Below are 26,083 nucleotides of genomic sequence, written 5' to 3' on the forward strand. Positions count from 1 at the left end.
AATTGAAAATAGCACTTTCAAAGCATGGTTCTATGTAAATTATCACAAAGACTTGTAGAGAAACGCATTTTGTACAACAATTGGTCGAATGATAATGTTACTTGACTTGTTTGTGGTGTAGTAGCCTAGATAAAAGCGCTATTTAAATGATTCATTCATTCATTCATTCATTCATAGTTACAGACGCCTTTGCGAATCAGTTCGAATAAATAATTTAAAAGAACCGGTTCAAAAGAACAATTCGCGATTCGGACATCAGATAACGGAGAGGCGGATCTTTGAGAGAGCAGGGCTTCAAAAACCTCCTCTCGCTGTTTTTCCAATGGGGTACGAGTCAGCCTCGTGACTGAGCTACAGGTCGTTCTCTCCGCTATCCTGGACTGTGTGTGAAACAATAACTGCATTCACTATGTTATGCCACATAACTCGTCCGGACTCTGTGGTTCTGGAAGTGGATGTGGACCCAAAAGCAAACGGAGAGGACATTCTCAATAAGGTGAGTGTCTAGAATGAATGAGTTTAGGTTTCGAAACCTTTTAGGTTTTTTCAATCATTTACATTAATACATTTGTAGCCTAAGGAACATAGCATCATATAGCTTATATAGACAGCAAAAGTAATGATTGTAAATTACTGTATAAAACACTTCTTTTTTGTTTATCAATGTTTCATCAGTTGTTTAAAAAATAATTACGTTTATTGTTTTAAATAGGCCTAGTTATTTTCCGTTATAAATTATTTTAACTATTTAGCCTTTGTATTGCAATATTTTGGCTGTTACTACCACAAGAAGTATTTTAGAAAAGTCTATACACAAAAAAAGGTAGTTAAACCTAACAACACAACTTTTTCTCATTTTTACTGTATGTTTCAGTAAATTACTGTGAAAGCAGGTGTTCTCTCGTACCACATTACCACTTCAAAAGTCCCCCTTATGTAATACTTTTGTCTTTCTAAAGGAGGAGGGGTGCAAAGAGCCCAAGTCTCAGCATTCTTCGGTTAAAAGCACATAGCCTACTTATGAATGACAAAAAATTACCATGGTTTTGTTTTTAATTTACAGATATGCCGGAAAATGGGAATCATAGAGGTGGATTATTTTGGACTTCAGTTCACCGGTGCAAAGGGAGAGATTTTATGGATGAATCTCAGAAACAGGATTTCTCAACAAGTGGACTGCCTGTCTCCCTGCAGACTGAGGCTGCGAGTGAAGTTCTTTGTTGAGCCACATCTAATCCTGCAAGAGCAAACCAGGTGAAACTCCTCCTAAGTGAATATAAGTTGCAATATTTTATCATAGAGCTCAGAGTTTGTGCATAAATATGCGCAAAACATTATTTTTCCATTTGTGAAAAAACAGGATCCCTCTGTGGCTGCAGAATCTTTGAGGTTTCACATTTTTGCTCAGTCTGGAGAACTTGAGGCACGTGGATAACAGTTCTGTTTTTTTAGTTGTTTTTCTCATGAGCTCAAACAGGAAGCAGCTGCTTAAAGTCACAGCACAATTCAAAATTCTGTATGCCTCGGCGGTTTTGTGTTCTTACCTTTGTCCCACATCTCCATACATGTTTTCATATATCTTTCTGGCTCTGTGGCAGGGAGTTACCAGTGTTCATGTTTGCTCTTGAAACTGGCACTCTTTCAGTTAGGGAGTGCCTCATGTAGGCCTGCTGAGGTAAATAATATTTCTCTGGAGGCTTTTTGGAAGCTCAAATGTTTAAACGTTTCTTAAAGTTTAAGAAAAGTAAACACTGAATATATTAGCAGTACAGTGTGTAGAGTCCCTAAGTAGAGACTAGTAGAGACTGTTCGGTCATGTCTGATGAGGGCTGTTGGTGGGGGTGGGGAGGTGTCAGTTTGTCTGATTCTGAGTTGAAACATGTTGTAATGTGATTCTGCCTCTTACATAATCGTATACAATGGTGGGACAAGATCCAGCCTGTGTTAGTCTCTCTCAGTCTTTGAATCTATGATTATGACAACAGATTAATTATTATGGTGGAGGCTGTGTGCTTGATTGTTTTATATTGAAATACTTATTAGCTAATATAGCCTACTATTGTATTTGTCTTTTTGTGATGCAATACCCATCGTAGTAAATACAAATTGGCAATAGGTTTGATCTGCATTATTGCCAGCAATTAATTACAAAATTAAGAATAAATTACAAAATGTATTATACTATTTCTACAAGTGATTTATGTCAAGTTGTAAAAAATATGTGCCAGAAATCCCAACTCTGCTTCTGTTACCTCAGTTCACCGGGTTTAGGCCGCTGAGTAAACCTTTGAAGCCAGGTTTACTCAGCGGCCTAAACCCAGCTAATTTTTTAGATAATATCAGTGGGCTGACAGTGCATGAAAGTTTCTGAGAGATACAACTAGGCTATATATTATAGCGTGACGATTGAAAAATGTTTAAATATTAATGGTATTTACACAAACAAGTATCTCAGTTAACCATGTAAAGCCTGAATAATAGTGGATGGAACAGTTTATTGAAACTTATAGTATATATAAAAGAAAAAAAAGTTATGTTTTGTATCATATTTGATAAAGCAGGCTTTTGTGGCACATATTGTATATGGTATAGTGAGAATATGAAGCTCATATACCCGAGGAGGAAAAAACATCAGTTTTATACAGAGGTCCAAACTGAGCAAAAAATGTGAGCAGATGATATTATTTAAATGGCCAAAAAGTAAAATGAAATTCAGATTTCTTGTAATGTAACTCAATGAGATTTTGTATTACAGCACAACAGACTACTTGCATAAAATACATATAAATGATTTTTTTAAAAAACAACAACAACAACTATAAACTAAACTTCAAGTTGCTTCAGTCCAGTAAATGTTATCTTGAATATTGTTAACATTCTAAAAGTTATTCTTACGAGGCCTTTTACTTGCTAAAAAAGTATGAACTATCAAGCAGAGTGCAAAAAAGCACGTATGAATGTTGTATAAAATGGGTTTTTCAGCAAAGTTTTGATCATGTTGATAATTTAGAGGCCTTAGAAATTCATGTATCAAATATGATACAGTAGGATTATGAAGTGGAGTTATGAAAGCTTTCTTTTCCCTTTGGGCACTAAAAAACTGTACTGATGATTCAGCACATTTCAGTCAGAAGCTGTGGCTTGCTTTATGATTATGTCCACATTTCTAGGGTTTCAGCCAAATTGGACAATTGTTGCCTTTTTTTATGTCTACATTCTATACATCATTTATCATATGAAAACAATTTAGGAAAATAATATACATTCGTGTGTAAGTATACAGACTTGATTAATGTGCTTCTAGTTCCTCATTCAATAGACCTTTGTTGCAAAATGTAGATATATTCAATGTTTTCAATGTATTTTTCTGTTACTTTGCAGACATTTGATTCTGATGCATGTGAAGGAGGAGCTTTTCAAAGGAAGCTTGCGATTGGACGCAGAGCAGGCGATCAAGCTCTGTGCACTACTGGCTCAGGCAGAGTTTGGAGATTACAACCAAAACACAGCCAAATACTGCTACTCACAGATCTATGGTCAAGAGCCCAGCCATGACACCATCAACAAGTAAGAACACTGGGAAGTGAATGTTCTCAGTCAGAATAACATTTGTTCTTCCTCCAAACAACACTAGTTCTTCCTCTTAATGCAGTAGAAAAAAACGAAGGGATTCAGATAGTTTTGTGTAATAACAGCGCTGTCTTTCATGTTTTTCTAGTATTTGTTTGAGGCATAAGGCATTGGAGGCTGTTAGTCAGGCTTCAGCAGAATATCAAGCCCTGCAGCTGGTTTCCTCCCTCAACTACTATGGCGTGGAGTGGCATCCCGCGCGTGACTCTGAGGGACAGGAGCTGCTCATCGGGGTCGGACCAGAGGGCCTGTTTGTCTGCAAAACTGATTTCACCACTATTGAAAGGTACATATATATGATAAATATAAGAAATATTATTTAAGATTTAAAATAAATGTTTCCATACCATGATTTCTGATTAAAAATCAGAATTGAATCTTTCCCCCCCAGAATCGTATACCCAGTCATTCAAATGGCCACTCAGTCCGGAAGGAATGTGTATGTGACCATCACAAAGGACAGTGGGGACAGCATGGTTCTCCTTTTTAAGTTCATCAGTCCTTGTGCTGCCAATGGACTATATCGCGCTATCACGGAGATTCACTCCTTTTATAGGTGAATATACTGTTATAATTCTATTAGACTTGCTAGAGTAAAGGGATTAACCCGTTTACTGTTTCTGTTCATGCTGTTCAACCAGGGTTGTTCTAGTTTTGAATTTCAAATTTATTTCTATTTTGTTTTTAAATTAGCATTTTCACTTTAGTTTTTCTTGGTTTTCACTCTGTGAAAGTTTATTCTAGTTTTATTTTATTTATTTTTATGTTAAGGTTTAGCATTTTTGTTGTAGCATGTATTTTTGGTTATTTTTTTATTATTGTTTTAGAATCATAGAAAACTGAAAATATTTTATTTTAGTTTTTGATTTCCCAGTTAAGCTACTTTTTAATTTTATTTCAATAAACAAAAATATTTTAATGTTATTTTCATTTTAGTTATTGCTAACAATAATAAACCGTGTTTAATTACTGAATTTGCTTCAATTTTGAACTTAATGTAAAGAAGCAATACCTAAAATGTATGGGCTCCATTAATGATCAATACATATTGTACATTTTTAGAACAATAAAACAACATTAAAACAATTTAATAACCATGTTTTATTTAACACATTTTGAACTTAACTCTTCAGGTGTGACACTGTAATGAGCACGGTGAAGATGCAATATAGCCGCGACTTCAAGGGTCACCTGGCCTCCCTCTTCCTCAATGAAAGCATTGACCTCGGTAAAAGGTACATCTTTGACATTCAGCGCACATCCAAAGAAGTGTATGACCGTGCCCGGCGAGCCCTGTTCAATGCAGGGATGGCTGTGAATGGATGTGGGAGCCCAAGAGAAAGTTACAGTCACTCGCCGCTGAGACAGATACAAGTTGAAAGGGAAAAGCGATTGTGTGTCGGCTGCAGAGAAACTCACATTCTCAAGGAGAAGCTCCAAATGCTACAAGACGCCCTGACCTGCGCTCTGTGCTGCGAACAGGAGATCAATGCTGCTTTCTGTCCTTGTGGACACATGTTCTGCTGCTATAACTGTGCCTGCCAACTTCAGGTGATTATTGCATCATTACATCATTATTACTATATATATATATATATATATATATATATATACATACACAGCATATTCAACATTCATGACAATATAACATCAAAGTGTGATTTTTTCATGCTTAGGAATCGTCATCTAAATTGACCAGTTAAGTTAATGATTAAGAGAACTTGCACTATTAGGTTTACATAACCTCTGGTTACTCTCCTAGCATATTTCTGGACATGTGCCATCGACCCATGGCGGCTGTTCAGGCTGAAGATCTTGATAATCTGACATTTTCGTTACGCAGCAGTCCTATGACCTTTTGAATTTCTCCCTCTGACATCACAGAGGTGTTATATCAGTTCAGTAAAACTGGCACATCACCCAACTGTATAATTAACATGAACAATAAAGAAAAAATATAGAAGTGTTGATAAGAGGAATTTGTTTGTATGTTAACATTCGTGAAATTTTACCTTCTTTCCTCTCTTATCAGTGTTGCCCAGTTTGCCGTTCAGAAGTGGACCGTGTTCAGCATGTCTATTTACCCACCTGTGCCAGTCTACTTGGCCTAGCAGAGGCAAAAACCACTACCTTCAGTGTGCCCAGCGGGACTGCCATCTCAGAGGATTGTGCCAATAAAGAAAACACCTGCAAGCTGTAGGATGGATAACATCTACACATGGACACTATTGGCCACAGGCCATTTTAAAAATACAGAAGAAATGTTAGGATCAAATATTTAGTGGTTCTATTACGTAAGCTGAACTACACAGAGCTATCCAGAAGTACCTCAAAAATTCTGACTACTGCTAATCATACTGTTATTTTTCATAGTGTGCACATTACAGGCCTAAAAATTAATAAACCATTTACACTGGAGGCAACTGTTGTTTCACGGTACACAGCAACAGTTCCTATGATTTTTTTTTAATGTACTGTATCAGAATGCACAAGCCAATACAAATGTAGTTGTTAACACTCCACATCATCTACTATATTCTTCATCAGAACGGATTTTTAAAGTTTTTTTTATATTTGTCTTTGTGTTTGTGTATGCAGTTTTATTGTACAAATATTTCAAACAATATATTTCATTTAATTACATGAAATGGGTTTCTTTCTAGTGCTACTGCAGTATTCACAAAATAAGCCTTTAATGCACTATATTACAAAAAGGTCTAAATAACAAAGAGTTATGTCCTCTTTTATACTGACATGTATTTCATCCGTATCTGAATAGAATAAAGAGCTTTTACACACTTTTTAATACCTGCCTGGTATTATTATATTTGTTTTGTTTTGTTGAATTAATTCTAGTATAGATTAATTCTCCAGTATACAGTAATATATTACAACATCCATGTGTACCCTTGGCCAAACTGTAATACTATACAAGACTATAGTACCACAAACTCAGACACACATTTTTCTCTTGATCCACTCATATTTAGCTGTATTATATTTTTTGAACAAGCAAACATTGATTAAACTTAACATTATCTAACCAGGCAATATCAACATATCTCTCCAACAGTTGTCCAGTCTATGAACCATGCTGTACAGTACGGAGTCCCATTGTAAAGTTATGAGACTCACATTTTGCACGTATAACTTAACCAATAAACTATGTGCAACTAGTGATATATGTGTTACAGAGTGTCTGACGTGTCAGAATTGATGGCAAAGGTTATAACTAATATAATGTTATCATGCTTCTGAAGTGGCAGTACAGTAGAGTACAGTAAAGACAGCTACTAAATATCAGTAAAGCAAATACCTGACAGTGTTATGCTTCTTTGCAGAGCATTAAATACAAGTTGTATTAGAAGGGAGGCCCACCCTGCAATAGAGTTTGTTTTTCTGTCCATCAGAGGTGGTTTAAAGGGATAGTTCACCCAAAATGTTTAATTCTGTCATCAATTACTCACCCTCATGTTGTTGAATTGTCGTTCCATATGAATTGAGCGCTTTAGTCCAAATTTTCTGAAAAGACTCGATTGCTTTATGTGATTAACATACTGAGTGTAGGCTTTTATTCAAATATAAACATTTGATGTGTTTACAGCATGTTCACTTGACGTACGAGAACCAATGAGGTTCATTCTCTTGTGTTACGCGCAGAACGTTTAAGCTTCCGCTAGAACCAATGACGTTTGTTCTCACGTGTCAAGCAGGTTCGCTTGAGCTTCTGTTTGTGTTTGCTTATTGATGTTTAAATGTGAATAAAAGCCTAAATTGAATCTGTTCATCATACAAAGCGATCAAGTCTCTTCAGAACATTTGTAATAAACCGCTCAATTCATGTGAATTAGTTTTACAATCTCTTTTTGAAGTGTCAAAGTGGTAGTAGTGTAGCAGTCAATGGAGAGACAGAAAGCTATCCCTTGATGATGAATGAAAAGTCTTACGATGAGTGAAAGTCTTATGGGTTTAGAACAATATAAGGGTGAGTTATTAAAGTGTATTTAAAAAATTTAACCTAGGCTCTTTTTGTTAATCTACCCGAGTCAAGCTTCTGTGTAAAAGCATAATTAGAATGGAAACGCCACTTTTTACTAAAAAGAAAGGTTTTGTACGACTCACTTTATCAGTTAGTGTTTCCGGTGGCTCAGGCTGGAATTTTGTCAGTCAAAAGTAGTCGATCTCCGAATGCAAAATTCCAGCCACTTAAAAGTGGTTTCCATTCTAAGTATGCTTTTACATGAATGTTTGACTCGGGTAGATACACAAAAAGAGCCTAGGTTCAATTTTGCCGACAGTTACCCTTTAATGACAGAATTTTCATTTTTGGGATGAACTATCAAACTATATTTTGGGGCGAAAAGTCTTTATGAGTGAGTGAATCATTCATTCAACCGATTAAAATACTGATTCATTCAAGAACGAAAGTGAACATCATACTTGCATAGCCTACTATTACTTTTTTCTGCCATATGAAGATGGCACAAATAAAATACTAAAATGCAGTTCCTTAGTCATTCACAATCTTTATGACTGAGTAATTTTATCAACCGATTAGTTTATACACACTGCTTCATTTAGAATCAAAACAGTGCGTTTGATGCTCTGAGATCCTGAGTGGTTATTTCTGACATGGCTTCATTTGGAACTATTATTTTGTGGAGAAAAACTAAATTAATTGGCAATAATGTGTCTCAATATTACTCAATATTTAGGCTACATTTTGTTTATAGAATTGTTGTAAATCGTTCATACAACAGAACTAGTGTAATATTGCTTATAGTAGATTGTAGCCTATGTGAAATATGAATCTTATTTAGTTGAGAAAGACTATTGTATAAGGTAGTTGTAAATGTTCAGGAAATATAAAAGCTCCTCAATGCCCTGTCTCTGCTGCCCCAGATTTGGAGGGTCTGTCAGCTGCAGGCCTGGAACAAGGTACAGAATGTTCTACTACTACATAAAGAAAACTGCAATGCATTAACCATATATGCTTATAGACAAACTCTGTACTCTGTACTGTACTAACTCTTGCACAATTTTTGCCTGAGTCACAAGCTATTTTCATGTCAAGCTATACTTCTGGTTCAAGCTTGACATCACTACCGAGAACGGGTGTTCACATGTGTTGGGTGGCTGGAGTTTTATGTAAAGTAAGTCTGTCACACACCAGAAGCTTAGTGTCTTAGGAGAGTTCATATGAGCTGTGACACGGGGCAAGTTTTATTGAAAGTCAATCCTCTTCAGTTAAATGGTGAGTCCTGTGTCATCTTTTCCCACACCATGTGCGTGTATAAGGAATTTATAGAGAATGTGTAGTCAGAATGCCAATATCTAAGGAGGCTTTCTAAAGGGGTCAAGCACAACCTTGTCTTTGCCATTGAATAATTCAAGGCATCTGTATGATCTATTTTCATATTTGGCATCTATTTGGCCTGACAGTCAAAACTTATAACTTACAAAACTTACCCGTTTCAGTTTAAATTTCAGGTTTATTGTCTCAAATAAAATATCAGCTCATCAAAGGAAAGAGGCAAGTAAAATTGGCACAGTATTTTATTAGAGTGATTATACAGATACAATAGATTTGTACTATACAGGAAGTTATTGACATATTCGCCAAAAGTCGAGTCCGATGCTCCTTTCCATTTCACAAAAATCAAAAGAGCTACAAAAACTTGCAAGCACCACCAAATAAATGATCACTGACTTCACTGAACAGTATTGGATGCTCTGTTCACATAAACACACTACAGTTAGAAAAGTTGAGGTTGACTTCTGTCTTAATTGCTTTTTGTCAGTTTGTAGAAAAAGAGCTTTTCAAAGAATGAGAAAAATATCACAGGTACAACGAATCACACAAATATAGTCATTTACATCAAATATATAAGAAAGTGAGAAATCAGTCATGTGCTTTTTTTCTTCTTTTTATAAGTGTCACTCTGAGGTTTAACGGGAGGTAAAATATCTAGAACTTCCTTTAAAATAATATTTAAAAACAAACAAACAATGGGATCAGTGACTGTGTATTTTATAGGTCAATCTCTAGATGTCAAGTTTGGTCTTCCAACCCTTAATGAGGCCTTGTGGTATTGCTAGAGCTAATCCTGGCTATGTACCATTGAGGCATATGCATACAACACATTCTAACTGTCTTTGGACAGCCATATAAAGCCATATTGTTGATGCCCAACCTTGTACATTACACCAGATGGTTTTATTTTCTCATATGAACACATTTTCAATAGCAAGCATGTGAGCTACACTCACAACACATCATCATGCTAACTAAAGTTAGCCTTCTTTATACATTGGGTGCATGTACAGTGATGGGCTGTAGAGGGCGCAATAGTCAGCCAGTGACTTCCCATGAGTCATAGCACTGGAGCTAAAATGAACTCAGTTTTTGTTGTAAGGTTGTTACTGTGTGTAACGGTGTTTTTGCAAAAAAGTAATACAGGAAACAGAAACAGTCTTCGGGCCAGTTTCTCAACCTGAGAATTCAGTTTCACTATAAATCGCTATAACGCTTTTATGCCTTCAAGTGGTTGACAGCCTTCTTTTTTAACAACAAGATAAAAGGTTTTTATTTTATGCAGATGATAATAAATCACTATTGTTAGATTGAAACAGAAAAGCACACGCTGGATAAAAGAACATTGCCAAAAACCTGACTGACTTATCCACACAGTGCGCGCGCGCACACACACACACACACACACACACACACACACACACACACACACACACACACACACACACACACACACACACACACACACACACACACACACACACACACTGAGGTTTAAATGTACATAGCTACACAGAGAAAAAAGAGAGACAAGAGAGAGAACAATGATACATATGAAACAAACAACAGTCCAGAAACATTGAGAATTTCGTAATGGTTTCTATTGTCATAGCACTAAGTCTTCTACTGCCTTACCAAGATCACCATTACAATAGACTGTATTCAAAAAATTGTAGCTATTTGAGGCTACCAATCAACCATCCCTTTCATTGTCCTCTCTCTTCAAAAGTGCATAAATTCCAAATCCAAATTGGACTGAATGTGCAATCAAGCATTACGTCTACAATATGAGGTCTATTGTGATTCCATCTGAATATAACCCTAGACACAACAATACCTTTACTTAAGTCAGTCAACAAACTCACACTCATGACCACACATATCAAAATGTATAGTTTTAGGTGACCTACAGAGCTGGCAATATGAAGTGTTAACTATAACATTCCATACATACACTTGACTTTTCTCTTTAAATTGTCTATTTGTGCAAATAGCAAAATTCTTATATGTATTCCAAGATTTTTTTCTGAATTTATAACAGCAGTCAATGGAGTTAGATAACAATTATTTTGTGACTGTTTTGCACAAAAAAATAAATTAAAAAAGACAATCCCATGTGGCTTTTATTTATGGAATATAGCAATTATATTTGTCATAAAAAAACTTTGTCTTATTACCTTATCTGTAATTTGTCATTGCAGTGTACTAAATTAATTTCTTTGAATTTGTTTAGCTTGTCCAGCACAGCAAAAATAAAGTCACAGAGCAAATAGATAAGGTGGATACTAAAATCTAAAATGGTGTCTCAACATTCATAATTTTCTTTCTTTTTTCTCTGCAGAGAACATACAAAGACTGTCCATGTTTAGGCCACTAGTGGTATACTGCTAATTATGATGAAATCTAAAATTTTAAAGAGATCCACAGTGGCTGACATACATTAGTCTGAGCACTATATTTAATTTGATGCAAACAAAAATTAGTCTGTGAGGGATTGAGGCATAGTCCATTAAAAATATCCTAGATAATGTCTAATTTTCACAAACCATATTTTCCCATTTTTGCCTACTGGAAAATTAGATTTTCAATAGCAGAAAAGATTTAACAAAGCACAGCATCCTCCTTTTGACTCACTGATTCTTGCTAATTCATTTATTATATCTGGATACATTTTATCTACATAATTTTGTTAACTTCATTAGATGATGAATTTCTTCTATAAACCAGTTTTGATACTAAAAAGCCATTTCTATTAGGATAAACCTGTGAAACGTCGCTTGCTTTGAACATCAAGAGTGCGGTGTCGATTTAGTTTTCAATGTATGATGATTATATCGTGTCTTTAACAAAGGGTTCATTATTGCAGCTGGACTGAGAAAGGCCCACAATACTTAAAATAGTGTAAAGAAGACATCAGTAATTTAAAAATACTAAATGAGAAGTGCTTTGCTCATAAAATATATAGTAATGCACAAAATGACTAACAGAACTCAAAACTGTCTGTTGTTGTAGTAACAAAACAGAAGTGGGAATGTTTCCAACCTTTCATTCATTCGACTTCCCTTAACCTTTCTTTAAAGTGCTAATTCTGACTTGAGTGGAGACTTTTCTATAGCCAGTTTGTGAAGATTTCTTCAACGCTTTCTCACTCACAGATTCGATGAGGCAATCTGATTGGGTTATTTGCTAAATGCACATGTGAGGTATGTGAAAGCTCAGTATTGCATATCTAGAAGACTATCAGCAATTGAATTGAAATATAAGGATAAAACATTCAATGTATCTTGATGCTATACTTGACCTAAATATGATTCAAAGTAGTCACTTGAGCAAAGCCTGTCATTCTCAGCTGACATTATATAAGTACAGGATTATGGGGGCAGTTACAAGTAGAAGGTGGCTTCTGTCAAGATAAACATGCTCGCACAACTCCTCGAAATCACTTGTAATAATACTCACACAAATGACATATCTTACTCTTCACCTTTTGCCATCACTCTCACTGTTCACCTTTTGCCATTACTCCTTGTAACAATCTTTATCCAGTCAATGCCCTGATTATAAATGAATTTAGTAAACACAACAGTAGACTAAATTAGACACTAAATGTGTATGAGTGTAGCAAAAAAAAAAAAAAAAAAAAAAAGGACAGACATTGCAATGTACGACCCAAAATTGTCATGTCCAGCTGATTTAAAAGGAAAGTCTAAAGATTAATATTACATATGAAACGACTCAAATCATCACACACATTCTTGTGTAAAAAGATATAACATTACAGTAACCTGGATATGAATGTCATAGGAAAGCATCATAAAGTAACAAAAAGCAAAGTACCAAAAAGAAAATCTGCTCTTCATTGTCCCTATTTGAGTTCATGGCAGTGATGGGGAAAGTTTTGTGAGTCTTTGTGGTTGAAGCAAAAGCATTGGACACCAAGCAAAAACAAATTTAAATCAGTTGATCAACTTTATGTGATTTCTCAAATTAATTAAGTAAGGCTAATTGATGTATTTCTTGGAAAGAAATCAACTCCCTATCACTGCTATATGGTGTTCAGAAGGCCCTCAGCAACCTGTGCTGGAGCGGCCCTCAATGCTGACCTTCAGCTGATGTGGGAGGAAGGAAAATTTGGGTAAAATCTGAGGGTCCTCTTGCGACCTCCACATTTCTCCTCTCTCTGGGGCAGACCATCTCCTCTTCCGGCTAACTGCTCTCTCTGCACTAGATGTGTATGTTTTGTCTGCCTGGTTGTTTTGGTTCACCAGTGTCTGAGGATTTATGCCCCCGTTCTCTGAGAGGGTCAACACATTTCTTTGGTTGGAAGTCTCAACCAGTGTTCCCTTGACACTATCCTCCACTCTTGATGTAATTTTGTGTCCTTTCTTAAGATCCTCCATTTGGGTTGGTCTTTCCTCAATGGACCCATTGTTTTTGGCTGATTTCAAAGGGTTGTTGTGTTTCATCACAGACGCTGAACAATTATTTTTCTTTTGAATGCTATTTTTTAGGCTTTTAAGGGTGAGAGAGATACAAACATCACCCACAGAGAGTTTGGCACAGGATAGAGCTAGCAACTGGGTGGTGCGGTCAGGGCAGCAGGATGACCAACCTTGACCAAACACAAAGAAGGGGTATTCCACCAGGACTTCTACACATACCTAAAATAGAGAAAAAACAAAAATAATATTTTAGTTCCAAAGGTTCATTCAGCACTTCCGAAGATTACCACTAACATGGTGAGTGAGCTTGATTTAAAAAGAAACAAACTCACCTGGGCTTTGTTCTCTCCCACTGAGAACTGTATGATGACAGCATTGGGTGTTCGGCTGCACTCTATGCGCTCTACGGTGCTGGAGTCAATCTTCAGTTCTCCACTCACCTCTGCACTTTGCACAAAGTCCTCTGTTCGCAAATCCTCCACGCGCTTCAGCTCACCGTCTGCCAACTGGATAATAGAGCCCTTCATGAAGAATGGTGGTAGGCCCGCTGATGGTGATGATGGTGAGCTTTGAGGACTTGTAGATGTTGGAGGTGTTACAGGGACTGGAGATCGCACTACACTGGCCGAAAGAACAGGCAGCTGTATTTGGCTTGGACTTGGCATGGCACAGGGGGCATGACTTCCATCAGACCCAGTGATGTCTTTACCATTGGCTAGGACGGAAGCTGCAGGTGGGGATGTATTGATAAAGGTCTGAGGCAGAGCTGTTGATGCATTGGCAACACTAGGGATGACAGAACAGTGGGTGACCTCTGGCTCAGTAGTAGATGGATTGATGTTAGTGGCACTAACCGGAATGAGCAAGGAGGGGTTGCCTGAGATCACCACGTGCTGTGGCAGGTTGCTTTGATAACCAGTTACTGCTTGCTGGGGTCCACCAGAAGCACTAGTGATGTAGCCAATAATTGGGAGCTGTGTGGCAGGATAAAGGCTGGTGGAGAGCTCCTGTTGGGGAGTGTTGTGAGGAGCCTGCAGGAGTGTGTGCTGGGAGATGGTGGAGGCCGGAGAAACTTGGCTGTCTGAGGAAGTAAGAGCGGACACTCTGGACATTGGCTTGCCTAGGCAGATACCTCCTCTCTCAGCAAGGTGCAAAGATGAGTGATCCTTGGCCAAGATACTTTGGAACTCAGAGTTGCTGTTTGCTGCAAGGTGGCTACTGGATACCAACATCAGCGATGTCTGCAGTCCTGCTCTGTCATGAGAGCTATAGTCTGCTGGGAGCAAAACCTGAGCTTGGGTCTGGAGGCCCAGGTTATGATTTTGCTTGTGGCTCTGGTCACCTTCTGGTTGGCTAGAGATCCCTTTGGCCATAGTAGTACTGTGCTTGACAACTGTAACCTCTCCTAGTGCACCATTTTGCACCTCTCTGGGATGGGAGTCCAGCTGCTTTGCAATGAAGCCATCGGTGTAGTGTAGAACCACTTGAGAGGGGGTGAGAGCCAGGGCATGAGGGGCAAGGACAGTTGAGTGTGGATGGATTTGAAGGGGCAGTTGGACAGAAGGGGAGGAAACAGTCAAACCCAAAGGAGCACTCTCAACCTGAATGCATTGACTGTGTGAAACATTTGATATAGAAGAAATCACATGATGATTCTGTGAATCAAGGCTGGATGCTTGGGAGATGACAGCTGTTGTGGCCAAGACCTCTTGTGGTGGCATCCGTGGCTGTGTTGGACTGGATGTGGATGGTACAATCTGTGAAGAGATATAACTTGTATAGGGCCCTATGAGCTGGAGATTGGGGGGAAGTTGTGTATATTGGACGGAGCCTATGGTTTGAGGAAGGCTTGTGGAGAGAACCGTAGGATTGGCTGTTAGCACGGTAGGCCCGGAGAAGACTCCTCTGTATGTGGAACTATTGGAAGAGAATGAAAAGCCAGCAGATGAAGTAGCTGGAGGATATTCTGTCACCACAGTGAGGGCCTTATTTGATGGTGGGGGGCTGTCAGGATCTGCACTGTTGCTCTGTGATGGGCCTGCATTGTTGGGGATGTGGGCCATGCTAGCCATGGTAGCAACGCTAGCTAGCCAAGCCAAATTCTCTCCACTCTGGCTCTCACTAACAGCAGCTGACACCAGCACCTGCTTCTCTTCCAGAGCTAAAATCTCCCGCTTCTTCGGCGGAAGACACTCATTACAGCGCTCCTGGTTAGACTTCATGGTCTTGGAGTTTTTCCTGTATTTTAACCCACTTGTCTTGATCAGGATTTTTTAGAGTGCAAAGTAGAACTCAGTTGTCAAGCTTTTCATAGTTATATTACTTTGCTCCGCTTTTACCTTGGTCTTGCGTATTGTCAGGACTCTTGTAATGAAAGGATCCATGTGCTTCATGTGGAATCATCTCTCACTGATGGTTATAAGTCCGTACCTTCATCAGACAGACAAAAAAAACAAAAATGAGAAACTGCATCTAAAAGAGTCATCTGCCTAAAAGTAGCATATTATGTTATTTTTTACCTTAACATCCATTTAGTTATGAGTGCCAAATAAAAAAAATAGCTTGAAATGACACATACTTGAATTTGATTAGCAACTGAAAATTGAGAGTGGTGAGTGGTGCAGGTATGATATTACTTTGTAGGCCAACCAGCAGTCACTTGACAAAAACCCAATAGAACTTTCCCATAGTCTTTTGGATTATCGATAAACGTGAAAGCGTCTTGAGCTTGTGTTCACCACAGACCTGATTTCAGCCATTTAACCAAATCCCCATTCAAAAAACCCATTGACTTCGGGACGATGGAACCGGAAGTGCTAAAATGCGAACTCGCTTCCAAGTTTTGGCCTACAAAGTGATGTCACACCTGCACCACTCTATAGCTAACTGGCCCATGCTACCCAAGCCAAAACCACTCTGACTTCCTTTTCAATTCCATGTGTTAGCAGTGTAAACCATACTTTATCAGTTTAGTGAAAAAGACAACATCACTGTGTTCATTCAGTGAGTAGAATGGTAATACATTTTGAGTAAAGCTAACACTATTTTATTCAAGTGATAATTTATAGTTCTATCAGGGACTTCAGATAACACATCTCCATCATCAAATCTGAATCCAAATCCTCTTCATGCTTCAAGGGCTCAAGCTCATAATGTTTGCATATACATAATGTCCATCTACATACATCAGTGAGGATAAAGAGAGCACAGGGTGCAAACTTAACATGCAGTAAAAGTGTGTGGAAAGGAAAAAGATGAAGGAAGAGAGAGACCAAGAGAGAGAGAGAGAGAACACTGGCTCTCCTGACCCACATTGAGCTCTGCCTGCAAGCGAGCAGGGTTATTGAGTTAGAGTGTAACAGCGGAGAAGAGAGAGAGAGAGAGAGAGAGAGAGAGAGAGAGAGAGAGAGAGAGAGAGAGAGAGAGGAGGAAGAGTGCGGGAGGGGGGAATAGAGGGAGGGAGGGAGAGATCCCTTCACCACAGTAGATCTGCACCAATCACTGTCCTACTTTCCCCTGCTACAGCGTACACCACACACAGCCATTAAATGCTTCAGTCTATTGTACACAGCTCACAATACACACACGTACACATCAGCATATCCATTGGACTGATACGCACTTATGCATATGTGATTTGGTGCAGAGTGCTCATGAATCAAAGAACAATAGAATAGTAATTTTACACTGTTCAACACATACAACGTAACAAAAATACATTAAAAACATCACATTTAGATATAACTGCACTCCCCTGTACCCTTTCATGCAATCACAGGGATCCAAAACAAACATTTGTAAGTGAGACATCCTAAAACTGAAGGAAAAACACAAAAATTCACAATGCAGGCAGACAATATTGTTTACCATTAACCTCACCAGACAGACAGTCATTCATTGGATTGTACAAATGTTTTAATGAGAGATTGAATCTGTGGATTTCAAGCCCAATCGACTAAGAATGATAATAAAATAAGATTAAAATAGACTAAGAAAAATAATAAGAATTCTGAATGTAATATATGAATGGGCTTTGTGTTTCTAAGATGTACTACAGCCGTCAGTATACTTGCATGCATAAAATGGCTGGTTTCTTATATACAGGGAGAAATCATATTTCAGCTTAGAGGAGAACTTAGGGGAAAACATTTGTGTTTCAAGAATACGTACATTTCACACATTATTTGTGTGTCTGTATGTCTATAGTTCTTTCTTACTGGGTGTTATATTTGCCTGTCTATTTGCAGGGAGTTTCAAAGAGTACTGCTGAAATACACCCACAATTCAAAATAGCTAACTTAAACTAAGCCTGCCAGGCAATACAGCTGCACAGACATAAAAGTAATGCTTAATTTCTGTTTTCTTTCTCTTTTCAGTGCCACAGAGCTGTAGTCCATGACAACAACAGATGGGTTTTTTTATTGAAAGAACCTCAAAGAGAGTACTAAATTGAACTAAAGATATTTTATATCCCTTAACCCTACATTTAACAAACCTTTAGAGCTTTATTAAGACATTGTTTAGCCTAATTTCTTAAATAAATCATAGTGCTTTCAGTTGTAGGTTTTACTTCCCTTATAGGGACATCTAGTCCTCACAATGTAGGCAAAACCTGACCCGCACGTTGCTTACGGTGTTGCTGGCCAAAGAGCTAGAAAGATTAACAACTTGCAGTATCCTTCTAGTTCTTTAACAGCAGATCTCATATTCCGCAGGCCCGCTGCAGATCAAATGTCATCAACGCAACATATTCACACCAATAAACCCACGCAAACACATTAACACACTAATAGTAAATAAAGCGATACTAATGTAAGATGTCTGAATAATTGACACAAAACAAAGACTTCAGAATGTAAATATTCCCATTTCACAAATGATCTACTATACAAACAAATAGTAACATAATTTTGCTACGTACTGTAACACAAAGTTATTTCTATGCATGCAAAATCTTCAGGAAAACATTACTTGCATGGTGCTGTGACACCTTTTTCAATGATGTCATCTCAGAGATGACTGAGCCTGTGCCAATGATAATGTATACAAATACAAACATAACTTCTCTAAAATTAAATCCTCATATTAACTTTCCTCAAAAAACATGCCCATCTACTAAAATGGCTTTTCACTCATATCCATTTAGCGCCCGTAAGCAGCTCCTTTCTGCACTTAACGACCTTTTATATGGGCCCCTGTCCCTTTAAAAGGCAGTCTAGGGAGTCCTAAGCTAGACATGCATCCAAACAGAGCTGTTGCTGCCTTTACAAAGGCTAAAGCCTGTTTCTCTACTCTCACCCTACAAGCAAAAGAGCACAACATACAGAGTAACACTGAAACATTTGCACAGAATTGCAATTATTTTTGCAAAGCCTATTGGTAATTATTAGCTATAATAATAAAAGAATTTATCATGCACATTATATTTCCTTCTCTTCTTGGAATTAAAGAATAATCGTGCAAAAAGCATTGAAAACCAATCAAACATTTCATCTAAGGGTGATGCCTTACCTTTCTTTATAGGGGAGCCTTTAACAACTCTCTCTCTCTCTTTCTCTCTGCACTACGAGTGTAACTCACTCTACCCACTGGCAAGCTGTCCTTTGTCCAGGTTTAGCTCTGCTATCAGGTCACACACACAGTCCTCTGATTTATGTCTTCTTCCATGTCCAATGTTCCCCCTGCCTTCACTCTCTTCCACTTCCTTCGACAATTGCTCGGTGGGCCGAGGGTGAAGGAAGTCCCCTCGTCTGCGCTGTTTCACTAGCCCTACGTGTGAGAGCTACAGCGTATGTTATGCAAGGCACACTGACTGCCAGCTCTCTCTCTCTCTCTCTCTTGCTCTTCACACATACACACACAGTGCTCTAGAGAACACGGCTCCTCCTCCCCCAGTCAGCCTCAGCAGCCTCATCAGGTATTCATTCAAAAAACACACTCCACTTGGCAGGGCGCCCAGACTACGCACACATGGAGAGACAGAGAGAGAGAGCGAGAGAGAGAGAGAGAGAGAGAGAGAGAGAGAGAGAGAGAGAGAGAGAGAGAGAGAGAGAGAGAGAGAGAGAGAGAGAGGAAAGGACAGGGAGAGGGAGAGGGAGAGGGAAAGGGAGGGAGGGAGGAAGAAAAATTGTGAGCAGGGGACCGAGCACACTAGAAGGAACACGTACCCTCACGTAGACCACTGCACTCGCGAGAAACACAAACACACCACAGACCATGAAATTCTCTTGAGAGAGTCTTAGTAAGGGTTTCTAGGCGTTTTCTCGCTTTCTTTCTACAACTAATTAGTTTCTCTCGGTGGAAAACTAATTTAGTGCCTCACCACCATTACGTGTGATCAGAATAAGCACATTTGCATCGAGCTATATAAGATTGCCCTGAAATAAACCCAGAAGGTTTCCCTAACGTTAGTGTATGCTTTCCGCTTGGTTATTTCTTTGGAAACCAATTACTGATGGCACATATACTAACATTGCAGGGAGGTTTTGTGCGATAACGTATAGATAGATAACCATTGTAGCACGTATACTAAACATTCTCTAATTGGATAAATTCATGTTTAATGTTTCACTGTCATTAGCCTAGGCCTACACTTGACTCCCAGAATTGCACAATTACTCACATATTCGACTCAAAAGCCCCCTATAGTCCCACACAATATTCAAAGGTCCATTACTAAATATTAAGTATAGAAGAATACACCAAAAACAAGCACATATTATTATAATGCAAATGCACACACCTAAATAAGCACATACACAAACATTGAAACCCATATGTCTCTCACATTAAGCATGCAAAGTAGCTAGTTGCCATTCACCCTCAGGGGGGAACCACATGCAAATAGTCACTTGTTCCATCACACACACACACACACACACACACTCACATACAAAAATGTTATCTTCGCACACAACCTTGAGAAGATCTGAAAACACCCTGTGTTTGAAACACGTGCTGTCAACCAGGAGAAATGCTGGGAACATAGAAAAGCCATCAGCAATATGTAACCTCTAATATTAGCCTGGCCTGGTTTACTCTCTCTGAGCAGATCTTAGCACTGCATTGGGTGTGTTTGCCAAACCACAGACAGATACAAAGCCACCATGTAGTATATGAAAGGAAACTCCTCTTTGGACAACTCAACACACTAAACATAGACTTCTCAAAGCCAATCATTCACCCAAAAATGGACATCTCTCAGTGTGTCGTCTTGATCTTGATGAGGAATCCATACTTCTTTTGTTTCATCAAGGTTTTAAAATCTTAAACATAAACTAATAAATATGATTAGTTTACATGAGTAAAACACACATGTAAAATTGAATTGGCATAGTTACATATATATACCGTTGAAAAGTTTTTTTAAAGAAATGAAATACTTTTAATCATGAAGGATGCAAAATTGATCAAAAGTGACAGTAAATACATAATACAAACATGTTCTGTTTTAAACAAGTCTGTTCTTTTGAACTTTGTATTCATAAAATAATTCTGAAGGAAAATGTATCACAGTTTCCACATAATTATTAAGCATCAACTGTTATAAGACAATTCTATACATTATTATTTTTTCTTGCCAGAGGCTACAGGCGTCCAGCAGCTTCGGCTGAGACTGTTAGGAAGACTCAGAGAATACCTATACTATTTTCACTCTGGATGGCTCAGTGTCTAAACCCTACAAAGCCCTACAGAGAGACAGTCTTTGATATATCTCCATTCTTTCTAATAGCAGGAGATTTTGGGAGAGTTGCTATGTTACTGTTTGTTGAGGTATTGCCTTAACCAGTCACTAGGGAGATGAGATGAAAGAGCGATGGAGTGTTCTGTCTCGGGTGCTAGTCTTAGTTTCTCTATTTCTGTTTTCTTCTCCTTCTTCTTATTTTTAATTTTGCCCTCACACTCAGGTGTCATGAGACTCAGATTAAACAGACATAACTACAGCGAAAGAAAAATTGGATACGTCACAAAGAGGAAATGCACTCACAATGGTCCATGATCAGGTCAATTTTCTTCTCAAGGACATCCAGTCGCTTTTGCAAACCCCTGGAGCAAAACAATATTGCATAATTCCATAATTACTGTTCTGTTTGCTGTATTAAGTCCTGACACCTGTTCAGTCTTCACACTGAAAGAGCGTTCACCCTACAGAACCTTCCTGAAATTTCTCAGAGATACTGAGACATGTCCTAACATGTCCAGACATGTATAAGGGGGACAGGACTTTGCAGTGGACACAAGCTTACATTATATATTATGTAGTAGAGGACCAACTTAAGTGAACAGAATTTAGGTTGCAGAATTTAGAAAATAAATACATTTAATAAATAATATTTATAACATTTTAAATGATTTTGTATGGTATAGGCTATATTTCTAATTCGAAGCCAGCGAAGGTAAAGATGAGATATTACGTCATTTATTCATATGATAGCTATTCCACTCGTATTACCAAGACTAGTCATAAAAATACGGCTTTTGGTATGAGTTGCTCAGAACTAGCTAAATTTATGATGCCATTGTTATATAATTTTATTTCTAATTTGAAACATATTAAAATGCAATCTTGACAATCAGTTTCAGAGGTTTCGGTCTCTCCCTATTCCTGTAGATAGGAGCTATTTTTGTAGGATGTTGCCAATATGGCCGCTGAGAAAACTGACTTGCCCTAAAGGGACTTTTCTAACAGAAGACAACCAGTCCGGTGCCATGAGTGATCTGTACACACTTCGAACTGGAAAGTCCCTTGATTTAGGAGTTACATTGCCATCTCTGAGCATGTGGGAAGATTATGCAAGGACCTGTGTTGCCGAGGTAACAAGGACAGGGTCTACAAATTTCTCAAGGCTTCCACCTTGAGAATTTTTCTCTGAGTCATGCGTTATGTGAAATTGTATGTACGCATGTGAACATAAATGCTTTTATAGATTTCACCTTTTAACACTATATTTGTCCAGCAAAAATGGTTGCACCCTTAAATCAATGGACATTTGACAAGAGGTACGGTTAAACTCTATGCAAGGTTTACAAGCAGACACTTTAGGAATAAATAGCTCTTATATTTGGATGATATTTTGGATGATTCATTGACAATATGTTCATGATATGACATGTTGGTGTGCTTGCAAGGCCCAACTGACTGTAAAACAGATGAGCTGTTAAACTGCTAAGAAAACACATAATCAGTTATTTGTTGTGCTATTTTGCCGTTACACTATTGTTTAGAACCCTGACTTTCAAAAGTCATACAGGTTTGGAATGGCATGAAGGTGACAGATGATGGCAAAACTTTCATTTTTGGCTAAACTATCGATTTCAAGTACTCTATTGACTTCTTAAACAAAGCCGACCACAACAACAGACAGCCAAACCTTTCTGAAAGTAAAATGCTTTTTCCATGTCTTTCAGAGCCAGTATTTCAAACATTAAGCCAAAAATAGCTCTGGCCTACACACTTCTGCTGAGAATACAACATAAGGAGCAAAGACAAGAATGGTTGAAGGAGCGGATCAACCACTTTACAAGCACAGACATTAAGAACATCATCTTTGTTTTCTTTAACCATTGCCAAGGGGATAAGGAGGCAACGTTCAGTGGTCAAAAGTGCTGAATGCCTAATAAAAGTGAAAACCCATACCGGCCACTAGATATTTGAGGCTTCCAGTAAGGAATGCAATAACATTCTCTTTATCAGACACTCAAAAGGCTTAATACTAAGGGTAAGGGAGGGGCACTGAAGCCTCACTAGTGGTTTTGGCAGCCTAACAGAGAAAGGAAACATAAGAAAACACACAAATAGCAATTATAAAACCACACTATTATAAAGCCATTACTAGAGTATCCATCTCTAGTAATCACAGTCACTGCTTCGCCGCAACAGAACTGGAAAATGGTTAATTCTATGCAGAAACATTAATGTAGAATTATAGAGCAAACCATGTGAAAATAGATTTCCTCGCTTTTGCTTAACAAATATGATAAATGCTAACATTTTTAGATTTCTACAGTTGCATTTCACTTTTAATGCAAAATAAATGTTGTCAGTCAATATTTTAAAAAAACTTTATCAGGAATGAAAATTGTTCCTGCTCCATTGTGTCTTACATGCTGGCAAATATTATTTTGAATATTGTTTCTGCCCAATTTCTGTCTTGGTGGAAACACTGAGGTCAACGTGTGGTTTGGTCATGTCGCTGTAAATCTGTTTTTCTTTGCGTGGCAAAATTATTACTATAGACCAAAGGTGCTCAAATTTTTTACTATAAAGAGCCAAATATCAAACTTGTAATTTACATTTTTGTAATTATATTAACTTATATTCTCTTTATTTCAATGCAAAAATGATGCATTGAAATGTAAAATGGTGGGCCAAATAATGAGATGCCCAAACCTGGTGGGTTTGGTTTGGTCACCTCTGCTATAGACAGAGTAACTTATGAGCTTGGCAAACAACTACTACAATGCATTCACACTGAAGCCACTGTGTACTTTAAAGGTACACTCTTAAGAAAAATGGTTCTAAACAGTACCAAATTAGGGTTCTTCGGCTAACAATAGCAGAACCCTTTTTGGTGCTAAATAGAACCCTTTTTAAATGATTTAAATAAAGGTTATGATACGTGATAACATCTCAAATACACAATTGAGTTTAGAATTACATTGTGTCTCTTCCATTTGTTTATGAAGGCCAAAATTAGCAAAAAAAATTGACAGTATGAGCCCTTTACCATGTTAAAAGGAAAAATTGACAAAGTCATGGCATAGCTTTAATGTTTTTTTGTGACTGGGTACGTTTAGGCATAAAGTCATAATAATAATAAAAAAATCAAACAATATGGATCATAAATTTAATATCTCTGTTACTTACTTTGTGAAGAAGAGAAGATGAGTATTCTTTAACTGAACAGAGCTGCTCCACTTACATGTTCTGTTAAATTAAAAAGAGTAAAAGACATGATTGTTAGGAAATGATTGTTAAAAAAATGTAAGTTATAAATTTATAGACATTTTAAGAAAGAAATAATTTACCTGTTGAGAGTGTTACAGATTTGAAAAACAAAAATGCGGGAATAAAGAACCCTAAACACAAAGAGCCATTTCAGCATATAAAGGGTTCTTCAGGACGATACGGTACTAAATAGAACTGTTACTGTAGTGAACCTTTAAAGAACCTTGTGTAGGGTAGGCAATTCGTTTTTTTATTAAAACGTTTTGCTACACTGGTGAATTTCTCTGCATACCTTAAAGACAGAACTACGGACGGGGTTACATGAGACTCACAGACAGCGATAACACAAACAAAACTAGACAAGATACAATAGAAACACAGGGGCTATTTATATACACCAAGACTAATGACTGTGAACAATCAAGACCATCAACCAATAAGAACACGGACACCGGCAGGGACACAGACACCAGCACGGACATGTTTCCGGCACGGACACCGGCATGGGCACCGTCTCTGGCACGGGCATGGTCACCGTCTCTGGCACCGCCCCCAGCACAGACACAGGCACCGTCTCCGGCACGAACACTGGCACGGACGGACACCGTCTCCGGCACGAACACCAGCACTGTCTCCGTGATGGACACCGTCTCCGGCACGGACATCGCCATCTGGCATGGTCACCGTCTCTGGCACGGACACCGCCTCCGACACGGACACCGGCGCGGACGGACACCGTCTCCGGCACGAACACCAGCACAGTCTCCAGCACTGTCTCCGTGATGGACACAGTCTCTGGCACGGACTCTGTCTCCGGCACGGACACCGTCTCCGGCACAGACACCGTCTCTGGCATGGTCACCGTCACCAGCAGGGACAACATCTCTGGCACGGACACCGTCCCACCATCTCCGGAGTGGACACCAGTATGGGCACGGACACCGGCACAGACATTGTCTCCGGCACGGAGACCGTCTCTTGCATGGGCACTATCTCCGGCATGGACACCGGCACCGTCTCCAGCACCGTCTCCGAGATGGTGACGGACAACCGGCAACTAACCAACTGTGTTTATGTAAACCTTGTGTGTATTTGACCTAAGACAGTTTTGACCTAGTTCAGTAACCAGGCGCTGTTTGACAGGGGCCCGGGAAGATGTTTTAGGTTGGGGGTCCTTGAGTTTCTTATCCTATTTTTTGTGTGATTCATGTATCCCTTGTGTTCTTTGTTTATTAAAAAAAAAGAAAAGAAAAAAAGGGTTGGGGGTGTTGTGTTTTTTTTTTTTTTTTTGAATAAGAAACCATATCAAGTCTATAAAACTCATCAAAACTCTGCAAAGCACAACATGCATGCGTATCAGTGAGAACACTCGTTTAAACAGCAGACACACACCGGTACACACTTTTTTTACATTATTGATAAAACTGAAAAAAGCGGACCGGTTTACGGGACATAAATTAAGCCTTTAAATAAAAGGGTTATTGAGCTGTTTACACTGTTACATACAATAAAATAGTCCGCAAAGTGACAGGAAATGGGAAATTAACACAAAAAACCTGCCTAGTAACGTTACCTTTCTCACGGACGGTGGTAGACTTGTGCTCAGGAGCAGAGCGGTGCACACGGCAACGGTCACAATATGACGTCACACTCTTCGCGTATGTTTTAAAAAACATAATTCAATATATAAATAGGTAATACTTTTTATTAGCTCACTTAAAATGTTTATTACAAATAAATTACTAAATG

General features: G+C 38.3%; 2 protein-coding genes across 5 annotated transcripts; one reads left to right on the forward strand and one right to left on the reverse strand.

Moving 5' to 3' along the window:
- Positions 1-234: 234 nt before the first annotated feature.
- Positions 235-6,436, forward strand: mylipb (myosin regulatory light chain interacting protein b). Its single transcript, XM_079626197.1, has 7 exons — positions 235-496; positions 1,064-1,254; positions 3,382-3,567; positions 3,719-3,916; positions 4,022-4,186; positions 4,764-5,181; positions 5,663-6,436. The coding sequence occupies exons 1-7, from the start codon at positions 410-412 to the stop codon at positions 5,828-5,830; spliced, it is 1,413 nt and encodes a 470-aa protein (XP_079482323.1). The 5' UTR covers positions 235-409; the 3' UTR covers positions 5,831-6,436.
- A 2,739-nt stretch (positions 6,437-9,175) lies between these two features.
- atxn1b (ataxin 1b) lies at positions 9,176-25,943 on the reverse strand. 4 transcript variants are annotated; one of them, XM_079624733.1, is made up of 3 exons: positions 25,908-25,943; positions 13,719-15,816; positions 9,176-13,605 (listed from the first exon to the last, which is right to left on the reverse strand). In XM_079624733.1, the coding sequence occupies exons 2-3, from the start codon at positions 15,606-15,608 to the stop codon at positions 13,012-13,014; spliced, it is 2,484 nt and encodes an 827-aa protein (XP_079480859.1). In that variant the 5' UTR covers positions 15,609-15,816; positions 25,908-25,943; the 3' UTR covers positions 9,176-13,011. The 4 variants fall into 4 exon arrangements, with proteins under 4 accessions (XP_079480859.1, XP_079480860.1, XP_079480861.1 ...); XM_079624734.1 differs by lacking the exon at positions 25,908-25,943 and adding an exon at positions 24,254-24,314; XM_079624735.1 differs by lacking the exon at positions 25,908-25,943 and adding an exon at positions 23,024-23,093.
- Positions 25,944-26,083: the final 140 nt, after the last annotated feature.

The sequence above is a fragment of the Phoxinus phoxinus genome (genome assembly GCF_949152265.1).
Source record: "Phoxinus phoxinus genome assembly, chromosome: 10".
Taxonomy (NCBI): Eukaryota; Metazoa; Chordata; class Actinopteri; order Cypriniformes; family Leuciscidae; genus Phoxinus; species Phoxinus phoxinus.

What these genes read in the sequence shown, in the direction of transcription:
- mylipb (XM_079626197.1), top strand. Translation starts at nt 410, where the DNA reads ATGTTATGCCACATAACTCGTCCGGACTCTGTGGTTCTGGAAGTGGAT. An exon ending in GAGAGGACATTCTCAATAAG is followed by an intron (nt 497 to 1,063) that starts GTGAGTGTCTAG and finishes TTTAATTTACAG; the next exon opens with ATATGCCGGAAAATGGGAAT. An exon ending in AGCCATGACACCATCAACAA is followed by an intron (nt 3,568 to 3,718) that starts GTAAGAACACTG and finishes ATGTTTTTCTAG; the next exon opens with TATTTGTTTGAGGCATAAGG.
- atxn1b (XM_079624733.1), bottom strand. Translation starts at nt 15,608, where the DNA reads ATGAAGTCTAACCAGGAGCGCTGTAATGAGTGTCTTCCGCCGAAGAAG. An exon ending in TGGGAGAGAACAAAGCCCAG is followed by an intron (nt 13,606 to 13,718) that starts GTGAGTTTGTTT and finishes TCTCTATTTTAG; the next exon opens with GTATGTGTAGAAGTCCTGGT.